Genomic DNA, 12,062 nt, shown 5'->3' on the forward strand with positions numbered 1-12,062 from the left:
ACTAAAGTCAAGTTAAAGTGCAAATAAAATTTCTAAATTAGAAATTAACACACTCATTCGATCGTGAACATAAGACTATTAAATCATATTAGAAGAGACCATCAAAAAATCATTTAGACCTCAATTAAAGCTATTACCATTAAAAGATCTGCATCTTCAAAATGCCATGAAAAATTAATAATGATTGCCAATCAAAGCAATATCGTTTCTCTAAGGGGTTATTATAGAAAGAAATCACTTAAAACCAACCCCCCACCTGATCTGTCCCTGGCTTGTGTGTCACCATATGCCGCTCGAGCTGGGTGCGGTAGGCAAACGTGTAGCTACACAGAGGGCAAGAAAAGTTCTCCTCATTCTTCTCGTGACGGTACTTGATGTGCTCCTTCAGTGATGTCAGACGCTTGTAGCCCCGGTCGCAGTAGGGGCAGGTCAGCAGTTGGGCAAAAGCATCTGGAGTTCCAGGTGGCAGGTCTGTAGCCGAGAGACAAGAGAGAGAGAAGCAGGCCAAAAGGTCAGTAAATCAATGGCAGCTAATGGGCTTATTGCCCGGGATGGTATGACAGGAATCACTGCAATCTGCTACACTAGAGTGCCATCATTTCAAACTGGCCTCAGAACACACCATTCCCCTTACACACCCACAACAAACTTGTAAGAATCATTTCATACTGTGCTAGAAAATTAATTAAAGTCCTTACTCTGGCTTTTTTGAAGACTTAAATAGCTGAAAAACAAAGAAATATTTTTCTCAATCAATTGACGATTTGCATTTCATTTTAACCTGTTATATTAATATGACACCGGCCAAATCATTCTCATGGATGATCTTTTTCAATTATTCACCAAGAAGTAAGAGAGTTATGGGTCAGTAATCCTAAATTTCTCATGTAAAAATTCAATAGTTCAGAAACTTAAAACCATAGAGAGAGCATTTTTCCTTTTTAAATTAAGCTTTAATTGTTCTTGCTCTTTATTTCATCTACAAAATAATTTGCTGACTAAAAAATCACAATACACTAAAATTACAGTTCCAGTCTTTGCTCATGAAATTCCATGCCTCTGCAGCTGCTCTTCAATTTTTAAGGTAAACACCCAGGCATGTAGTGCATTTATAATTGCAACAGCTGCAAGAAGTCAGGATAGTGGCTAAAAATGAATTACAGCCTCACCATTTTCTTCTTGCCCATTGGCCTCTGGAGTGCCAAGGCGAGACAGTTCTTCAGGGGCTTCTGGGTAAATAATGGCTGTGTCACTGCGCTGTAGGTACTCTGCTATGCTGACTGCATGCCCATCTCCTTCCTCCAGTTTCCTTTTGGCAAAATATTCCTCAAAGTCCGACGTGCAATTTGCATTCTTAACTAAAATTGGGGGAAGGGAAAAAGAAGTGGTTTTGAGTGCATTTTCCCTGTAAGATTGGCTAAGTTTATATGGTTGTTTGCAAGAAATGCTGACACTTGTGCTGGAGCTACAAGTCTGTGGTTTGAGCCTGATCCTGCTGCAGACTTTAGTCTCACTGGGCCTGCTCCAGCTCCTAACAAAGTCAGTAGGAGCTTTGCCATTGACTTTGATGGGAGAAGGATTGGGCCAAATTACATAAATGAGACCATTCATGAATCAGGGAAGCAGAAGTCTACTGGGCCTTGATACTGCAAGTTATTCTGCATGGATGGACCTTTGGACCTCAGGGAACTCCTGTGAATTCAGTGGCTCTCTGTATGGGTATAGGAGTCCACCTGCTCAGAGTAACTTGCAGAACTAAGACCTTGGGGACCTCTACTCTATCTGCTCTTCCTGCTCAGTTCCCACTGACTCCTTCTAAATTGAGGATGCTCAGCTCTTTGCATAGCACCTCACAGGTGTAGGTCTGTAATTTGTGAGTAGTGAAGCACACAACCAATTACCCCTTCAAAACTGCCTTGTCTTGTGCCATTTTTTTTTCTGATTACAAGAACAAAATGTTGCTTTCTTTAAAATTCATAACATCATCCTTATTTTTCTTCCTGGAAAATTCATCTCTGGGTAATTTACAATGGGAAAATACATTGTTTAAAAAATGTGTTGCTCTGTACAATTTTACAAATAGAACCACATGTTTCCAGCCCATAACTGGGATACAGAGCCTAAAGCCACTTTTACAGTCCGTGCTGGAGTTTTGCTTTTTTTCTGAAAATGTAAACCTAAGTTTTTTATTGTTCGTGCAACGTCCATGAAGTATAATATGTTCTCAACCACAAAATATTCTGTTGCTAACAATATGCATTTCTTCTCCCAGCATCTGAATATTACATAGAGGTAAGATCTTGTAAAGTCTGGGACATTATAGACAAATATTAATGCAACCAGAGGAGAACTGGGAAATAGACCATTTTCTTTCTCTAATTTTTTAAATAAAGACAATGAATGGTGAATTTCAGATCGTTATTTTTAACTGACCATAAATTAAATGAATAGTTTATGATCAATGACATTTTTAATGTATTTCTGTAGGACAAATAAGAAAGCAAAATTGTGATATATTTGATTTTTCATGAACCAGTCAAAAGTAAAACAGGCATGATTCTACTCTCCCTTACACCAGCGTAAATCAGGAATAACTCCAGTGAAGTCAATGGAGTTGCATCAGTGTAAAACTAGTGGTTGAGAAGAATCAGGCCCAAGAAGAATTACAACAGTGCAAAACTAGTATGAGTGAGAGACAAACCAAGTCCATCGTGTTTTTGAACCATTTAGCAGCTTTGCCTCAATTTTTCACTTTTCTACAAAAATGGAAGTTGCAGGCAAGAGTGGTATGTTCTCTGAATGTGGAAAATTTTGCCCTAGGTAAAACAGTTGAACATTTCTGTTTTTTCCAAAGTAGAATTTTACCATATTTTAGTTATGAGAAATGGATAATGGAGAGAAATGATAAAATATGTTTATCAAATTTACCTAAATGCAAAAAAAAATCAGTTTTTATAAGAAAAAAAATTGTCTAAGTGCAAGATGATCGTTCAGCATAGCTTTGTTTGCTTTCCATATAGTCCTGGAAGTGCCTTGATATAATTTACAGATGGAGGTAATTCTGGCAACAATCTCATGGCTCTAGCCAATTAGAATTTCCAGTTCCCCTGACTATATAGCGTCTTTCCTCTATGTACAACCTGCTGAGAATGAGTTAAAAACACAGTGGCGTCCCTAAATGTGGGTCAAGATTAGCAATGGATGAAATCAGCTGGGATAAAATAAGACCTGGCCCATGAAAGGTGCTGTGCAAGAGATAAAAATCCTCTGTTTATCCTTGGAACAGGTATTCAGTATGTACAGCTGCAGTGCAAGCTTCCCCAGACATTCTCCAATATACATCAGCCATTCTGAAGATGGACAACACGGCTGATGAATGAGTGAGATTGTTATTCAATTGCTACACTAAAATGCTGAAAGAGTTTGAACTTGAGGAGCTGGTTTGGCCCATCATTGCATATTCACTATGCAAGTGCCACACATTGAACTGATCAAATCAAATCCTCTTTCACCATGTTGAGATAAATAAGTTTTTTATATAAAAAAAGAAACTGTCTAAACACTGAATGGAGTTTTAGCCACAAAAACCTTGTCGGGTTAAATGGGATTCTTATGGCTAAACCCATCAGTGAGAAGTCCTCTAAAATTTCTCTATAGGCCTTAAACAAGCAAATTTTTGTCAGTTCAAATGAAGGGCCAGCATCATTATAAATTGCTATCCACACTTCCATGAGTTTTTGACATTTTATATGGAAGGAAGGAGGATATGGAACAGCAAATTGTTGAGTTGCTCCTGATTCTTTGTATGTATCTGAACAATCATTATGGCTTCTGTTCAATAACAGTATCCACCTAACATAGTTCCTGTGTTACATACAAAGTGCCAAATGCTTATTTGCAAAGAAGAACTTGTTTGTTAAGTAGGGTATGATTATATGGAGGAATGACTGGAGTTCTGAGTGCAAATTACAGTGGAAATGTATGTGTGTAATGCAACAATTTGTCTTTTATGTTGTGGGGGGAATATAACAAAATGGTGGTTGCTTGTACATAATTATATTTACACACCGAAATGTCAGGCTGTGTTCTGGGTATGTCTTTTTCATAGCAGAGCTGAAATGATCAAAGTTAAGCCTGAAACCCCACCTTTTACTCCTCCCATTGTGTCTAGAATTTGCAGCTCCTGAGGTAATTTATGCCTGTATAGTGTTAATATTCCCTGATTCAGAAATGTTCCTTTTCAGTAACTAGGCACAACAGTATGAATTAAGGATACTATAACACCCTGAGTCTGTGGGTTTTAACCTTCAAAATGTTTTAACATTGCTTTTGTTTCTGTTGTTGCTATTTTATAGACCATCTTAAAAAACCCTTTTCATTAGGGTTGTGCACTGAGGTGATTACTTAGGTACCAAGGATGAAGGAATTTGTCTTCCCTTTCAGGCGGTGGGATGGCAACAAGATCTTTCCATAGCCCCTACGGCAGAACTGAGGTTGTGGACCCCTTTCTGGTGGAAATGGCTGGTGATCTATGTAATAATGGATGCATTAGCCCTGCCCATTCTCCCTCCTCTTTTGGCCTAGCCCTTTTCCATCTCACATTCACTAGGAGAAAGGGTATTTGAACAGGAAGAGGAAATAGTATGGTGGCTTTTAGGAAGGGAGGAGAACGAACCTTCCTCCCTTTACCCCCAGAATTGGGAGGGGCAAGGAGAGGAGCCGATGTGAGATAGAGAGCCTGAAGGATCAGGGAAGTGGGAAGCTTGTTGTCTGCCTCTCCAGCAAATCTGAGATCCTGGTGGGGTCAAATGTAGAATTTGAACTCAGGTCCTTTATCCCCAACCACCCATGGCGGGGCTGAGCTACTAGTAAGACCTCTAATCCTGAGCTTGGGCTGTCTAGGTTGGCCCAGGAACATGTTTAAAAGCTGATTTTGATCCAGCAGGTTATACTAGCCTATTGTAATATTACAGACTCTGGGATTCTTAAATCTGTGGATTATTTAGCTTCTGTGCGTATGCATGGAATCCAGGATCTAAAGCAAATGTTTATGTCTAATTTTTAAACCCCTAAAAACAAGGGGATTTAGCAGAAAAGCTAACAGATCCTTAACTTAAACAATATTCCTGGTACTGTAATATTAAAGATTAACATGAATAGCAAAGGTTGACCATGTGCTCGCCAGTCTCTTACAAGATGCATTACTGTTGAGAATTCAGAAATTATGGAAAAATCACCTAGTATTACTAAACAAATCACCTGATTATCATTAGGTGTGCCCCCCCCAAGCCCTTAGTTGTTTTGCATGTAAAAAGCCGCACTCATAGATTCCTTGTGGATTGAAATTACACACAGAACCCACACTCCTATCTGTGAGTCAAACATTTAGTACAGTAGGTGACCTCACCAATAAGTAATATTTTAATTAATTATTAGGGCATGGAGAGTAGAAATATTTTCAGTTCCAAAGGCTGATGTATCAGAGCCTCATGCTAAACTAAAATACATTAAGGAAAACATTAAGGAGGTGTTTAGTATCTTTAAAAAGAGAGAGAAAGAGGACACTCAAGGAGCTTGGGAGACCAGTTATTTCTTGTGGGAACTCTTACTGTAAGGTGGAGATAGCTGCTCCTAATCGCAAACAAAACTAATAAAACCACAGCCTTCATTAGGCAGGAAGTGACAGGCCCTCATTGGTACACATAGATTACGGTCTGAAAACGGCCTATCCTTCTAACCTGCCAAGTTTTACTTCTGTTTTCCTCTCCCTTGAAGGTTTTTTTCCTCCTTCTTTAAATCATATGAAAAACATCGACAGCCAAAGCTTATTAGCCAGATGTTATTAATATAAAAAGGGAAATTTTGTTTGTTCATTAACAGGGAATCTGCTCATCTATCTCCTAAAAAAGAATCCCAACTGTATTGAAAGTAATCGGACCAATGAAGTAAATCAAATGATTCTAACAATCAACTATTTAAAAACAGCTTATACAGTACATCATTTTGTTAAGTAGCCCTTTTAGAGACCTTTAGAAACAGTTTGCAAATTGATTTAGCATGGCTGAACTATGAACTATACCTTTAACTCTAGTGGAAGCTTTTGCTTTTGCTTGTATAAACTTTATGTTGCTTAGTATAAAAGTATAGAGGATAAAAAAAATTTTAATGGTAGCCATATATAAAAGTAGCAAGGGCAATAGCATAATAAAGATCTTTCTGTTATTTCCATTCTATGTTAATGACATATTGCAGTGAATTTTTCCTAAAAACAATCACATTTGTTGCCTGGCCAAATAATAACTGTAGTTAGTTCTACCATGTGAGCGACTCGGATATGAAGTCTTCTGAGGTCACCTAGAATTGGGGAACCTTGCAGGGATAACATGCCCAGCCTTCAGGAGCAAGAAGCATTTTGTATTATTTAGGAGTGACCTCCCTGGGCAATCCAGAAGCATTCATAATGCTCTCCAAAAAAAGTCCCATCTGGACTTCCTTGGGCAAATGAAGGTCACTGTGATGTGGTCTTTATTGAGGGTGTTTCACAGGGTGAGTTGGTCCTTTAAGGGGACTAGCATTCAGCCTCACTTGTACCCAGACTTAGTTCATCTCCTTAGGGGAGGGCTAAGTCACCTCAGTGACCTAACCACACTCAAAGTTGGTGGTTGACCATCTGGGAGGGGAAACTGAGGCAACACACTGTGGGAAATTGAGTCAATAGACAGTACTGAAGCCAGACCACATAAGTCCTTACTACAAGGAGCATGTCAAATAATTCCTCCTAACATCCTCCCAAAACAGTTAATATTTGTTATTTAGAGATAGGGTTTTCAAGTGTTCAGTGAAGCAAGAGCAAAATCCCCACTGAAAGTCACATGATTGAAAGTGACTTTCACTATATTTTATTTCTATTTTTCTCAATAGGCAGATGTAAGATATATTATTTCATATTGAAAAGTACCTGAGAACGTTCAGATAGAGATTGGATGGCTCTGGGGATTAACAAGGGGTTACAGGATCTTTCACTTCTAAATCACAGGCTCAAATCAAGCTCAGTTGGAAGTGACCACTAATCCTTACCATCAGAGGTTTTGGTGGTGTTGAAATGAGCTAGAGGAGACAGTCTAGTTCCCAGTGGAAAGATGTCCACATCACAAGAACAATCCTCACAAATGGCACTAGCTAGTACCAGGGCCGGCTCCAGCTTTTTTGCTGCCCCAAGCAGCGAAGAAGAAAAAAAAAAAGAAAATCCGGATTGAGCGGAGCAATTGAGCTGCCGCCGAAGTGCCGCTGAAGAGGATGCTAGGCACTGAAGGACCCGCCGCCGAATTGCTGCCGCGAACCCGGACGTGCTGCCCCTACAAGACGTGCCGCCCCTTTCTATTGGCCGCCCCAGACACCTGCTTCCTTCGCTGGTGCCTGGAGCCGGCCATGGCTAGTACTCTTATCAATGGTCTCAGCAGAAAGGACAAGGTCTCAGATACCACAACGACTCACTTACCCTCTCTTCCCATTAGCCAGTCCCTTCAAGATTCTTTGAGGGGTAGGCTTTTGAGCAGGGTCTGACCTGGTCTACATAGTCTGGCTAGGTGTATTTTCAAAATCAGTTTAGGGGGAAGTTATCCTCTAGGATGCTTTTCAAATGCAGCTTGCCTTCTAGTGTAGACAGGGCCATTGATAGTAATAGCCGTTACATGGGTGTATAGAAAGGAAGGTGTTCCTGTTATTATTGAGGTTTATTTTTAAAAAATGACTAAAATAAGGGTTCTTCCCACCACCCAACCCAAATATTTTCTTAGGATTTGGAAAAAAAGGTTAAGTCCCAACATAGGCCAGCCATTATGTGTGATATTCTTCCTTGCTCCACTCAAAGATGCTGACTTCCCCTCTGCCCGGTTGGTGCTCGACCCCCCCACCCCTGCCCCCCTCTTCCCGCCCCTGCACCGCCCTCGCCCAACCCTCATTCCACCCCCTTCCCCCAAGTCCCCACCCCTGCCCTGCCTCTTCTCCGCCTCCTGTCCTGAGCACGCCGCATCTCCGCTCCTTCCCCTCCCTCCCAGAAAGTCCTAAGCGCCGCCAAACAGCTGTTAGGTGGTGGGCGGGAAGTGCTGGGAGGGGGAGGAGCAGGGACGTGGCGCGCTTGGGGGAGAAGGAGGCGAGGACGGGGTCGGGGGAGTTTGGCTGCCGGTGGGTGCAGAGCACCCACTAATTTTTTCCCGGAGCACCCACAGAGTCGGCGCTTATGGTTATGAGAGAACCTCTAATCATGATGAAGTTGTGGGCATTTCATATGGTCTGTGATTTCTCAGTCCCACAGTTCACTACTCCAGAGTAACTATTACATTTTAAATGGCAAAGCGATGAGGCCCTTTAGAGGGTTTCTGGCTCTTGTTTGAAAACAAATCTTCAACAAGGCACAATTTCCTATTGTAGACAGGGCCAAAGGCAGCTTCCCATGACTGTCAAGGAGTGATTACACTTCCTGGGTCAGATCCTCAGCTGAAGTCAACAGAATGACACTGATTTAAACCAATTAAGTGAGAGAGGGCTGTGGTCCTCATGTCTACGCCCAGAAGATGATTTCTGACTGGTTTACAAGAGGAGTGGGACACCTCTTTTCTGGATTAAGAGTAGAGTATGATCTATGGGGCTGTCAGCTGACCTTCTCCTGAAGAGGAGACCTAAGGCCAGATTACAAAGCAGAAAGAAAGACCATCAGAAACTGGAAAGGAATGGTATGTGGCAATAGGCCACAAGGTTTCCCCCCTCCAAGGAGACAACACAACAAGTAGGAAGGAGTCAGGGCTTGTTATGGTCAGAAAAATGTGTGGAAAGATAGTCACAAAGCCTGAGACGGGACCTGAAAGATTCTGGTAATGGTAAGTCAGATAAGAATCCAGCCTTTTTTCTGAATCAGACATCTGAACCTTTTCATGTCCAGTTACTCCAAATACCACGTATGAGTCATCACTTTATGAACATATCTCGAAAAACCAAGTGATTTTAGAATATTTGTTATTTTCGGTTCTGTATAGCAATATTATTAAGGATATATATAATGATAGACTGTGACTCCATTCTAATCCACTCATTACTTTTTCATGCACAAATCTAATGTATGAAAAAAATCATTGACATGTTTTTATTTTTCTATTATTTTCTCCCACAAGAATTAGAAAGTACATTTCTTGTGTTATTTAGTAAGGACATTGTAGGTTTTATGTGGGTGTGTACCAGCATTAAGGATGTGTGAGTATTAAAATCCTTATAACATTTGGGTACCATCTTTTATAATAACATTTCAAGAAGGCAATACCTATGAATCAAACATTATAATGTGATGCATAACAATTTACCTGTGCTCGAAAACATCTACATATTTAAGTGTAAATCTAGCAGAAAGCAAGGTGAATGTAGTGTAATGCATGAATCATCTATGGCAAAGGGTCTTATGGCCTTTGGGAAGAACATGGTCAAACTCCAGAATTCATTTGGCTAGTAACAGAAACTTTTTACGGCCTTTCACAGCTATAGAAAAAAAGAGATGGCTCAAAAATAATGACTGTTAAATATCTAAGTTCCCTTTCTTTTTCCACAGAAATGTATGGATTTTAAGAAGGGAAAGAAATAGATGTGGAAAGTGGGAAAAAAAAGATTAGCTAGAAACAAAATAATCTCATAAATATTCATTTAAATTGTGTATCTGTGTATATATGGGGGGTTGTGTGTGTCTTTCTGAAAAGATATCTGGATTCTCTGAAGTATCTTACTCTCTGTTCCCTGTGAATATGGGGTTGCTATAAAGAGTGCACCCCATCCTTATTATCAAGTTCTTTGTACAATCTCTCTCATTAAAAGACTACAGTATCTTGGCCCACGTACTTTAAACTCGTTCATTCACCCTGACTGTGAAAATGTCTCCTTCACAATGCTAAAATCTATTAGCTTAGAAGAACGCAGTTAAAATGAGTGGGGTTGAGGCATGGTGGGGAAAAGAGAGATTGAGTTTTCACTGAATACCCAGTTTGTACCATTGTAATCAAATTTGGGGGAGAGCGAGTGGGGATTGAAAACAGGATGATTATTTAAACATTTCTCAATTGTTCAGCTAGACAAGTAAATAAATTGTGTAGCCACTTCTTCCCTTCATGCACAGCTAATTCTAAATGACACAGAACAAACATGATGTTCAAATGGACCATTTGCCTTACCTGTACCATTGTTTCCAGTGGTCTGAATTGCGGCTTCAGGCCCCATAGTGTCATATTCCTCCTTCATTTCTTCTGCAAAATAAGCACATGCATTTTTAGCATTTGCACATTATTGAACAGCTCACAAAGCTAGCAAGCACCCTGCAGTAACAAGGAAGATTCTTTTAAAGGAAACAGAGAAAAGGCCTGTTCTAAGCCTCTATACAATGGCTTTGTTCTTGCAATTGAATGAATTCAATCATGCTAACTGGACAAGAACTTATTTACTTTAAACATTACAGCAAGTGGTGAAAACCAGAGGTATTTATTTGGGCCAAATGAAGGCCTTTTTCTGATATCAAATCCAATAAGCAGTGCAGTGGAAAAAAGCTTCTTATTTTTAATAATCAGTCAACTGCAAGTTAATTATTTTTACCTGGGAAGAACAGGCATGTTACATGAAGTGATGGTAAATACAGAAGAAAGGGTTCTGGACAGCAGATCCATCTATTAAGATTATTATCATACACCTACTATTTGATTTATCATCCTCATTTTAACTATATAGACTTGGAGTGAGGAGTGTATTAATATCAGACGGTACAAAAATTTCTAAATTTTAAACTGTGGACAGTTCGATTATGTCTGCTTAATTTGTCTGTGCTCCCTTTGCATTTGCAAAGAATAGATTTGTGCCCCAAAATTGGATTATTTCACATGAAAATTAGTACTTATTGTACAGAATTATCTGTCAATCCATCTATTTGTTATGGACCAATTTGCTTTTGGTGAAGTTGCTGGGGTGGAAGGTATTTTAAAATAGGATTTATAAAGAGGAGCTCGCTTCAGCCTACTAATGGATAGAATATCTTTTTGATCTATTTATCTATCTAACGTAGATATTTCTAAGATGCCTATCACCTTGGTTTCTTACTGATGATTTGTTAGTACAGATGCAACAGGTATTCACACAAACTTGGTGGACACAATTTAGGTGCCCACATTTGAAAATCTGGCCCTCAAAATGATTTCCACAGGCAAAATCAAATACACACAACTCTCTCTCTCTCTTATTCCTTTCCACTTTCTGCCAATTCCCTTCCTTCTCCTCTTTGCACATATGCACAAATATATAATCTATTTCTTTCATTTTATATGCAAACACAACAGTACTTAGGATTTGAGATTTAAATAGAGGGCCTGATAAGTTTTATATTTAGCTGGATTTGTAAGAAATGAAATCTAGAACAGCATCCAGAAGTGGTTCAACAAAAAAAGAGTTTTCTGCAAATGATCATGAGCCTGTGATAAATTGGGGATAGGGAGGTTGGTTAGCAAATCAAATGACAGAGTATCAAGGAGGTCAAAACACTATTCAAATTCTTATTGATACATGAAACATAAAACTTTTTATTCCTCATTTTTGTGATACAATTTTTGATGACAGAAAGTGGCTCAACATTAATCTAATGATAATGATTTGACTGAAGTCAGGGTGAATAGTTTAAACAGAACACATTCTTGGTTCATTCCTAAATTTGCAATCTTGTAGTATTTTTCAGATATCACATTCTACGAATAATTAGTTGGTAGAATAACAGGTTCTAATTGTATCATTCTAATCAAAACTAAAGCACAAAATGACTTCATTCAGAGCTTTACAATCAGTGTACAATGCTGAAGTATAAATATATATGTTTATGGCTTTGAAGATTAAAAAATATAATGAAAGCCCTTACGTTCAAATATGCAGGTACAAACAGATGCTAAATTTGTACAAAAGCATATAATATGCAGACCAGATGAAAAATATTTGTTTAAACTGTACAACAGGCAAGCCAGGCTTGATTTTTTTCCCAGATCTGGCCTTCTGCC

General features: G+C 39.2%; 1 protein-coding gene across 2 annotated transcripts in view; it reads right to left on the reverse strand.

The window, feature by feature from the left end:
• The window catches only part of ZEB2 (zinc finger E-box binding homeobox 2), a 129,619-nt gene that overhangs the window by 21,421 nt on the left and 96,136 nt on the right, over positions 1–12,062 (reverse strand). The window contains exons 4-6 of one of the 2 annotated variants that reach the window (XM_024213654.1): positions 10,209–10,280; positions 1,170–1,358; positions 257–471 (exon numbers count right to left, since the gene is read on the reverse strand). In XM_024213654.1, the coding sequence (XP_024069422.1) occupies positions 257–471; positions 1,170–1,358; positions 10,209–10,280 (476 nt within the window). The remainder of the gene's footprint in view (positions 1–256; positions 472–1,169; positions 1,359–10,208; positions 10,281–12,062) is intronic. The other variant, XM_024213655.1, reaches the window with a different exon arrangement.

Source organism: Terrapene carolina, unplaced genomic scaffold (assembly GCF_002925995.2).
Source record: "Terrapene carolina triunguis isolate 2854851 unplaced genomic scaffold, T_m_triunguis-2.0 Scaffold62, whole genome shotgun sequence".
NCBI lineage: Eukaryota > Metazoa > Chordata > Testudines > Emydidae > Terrapene > Terrapene triunguis.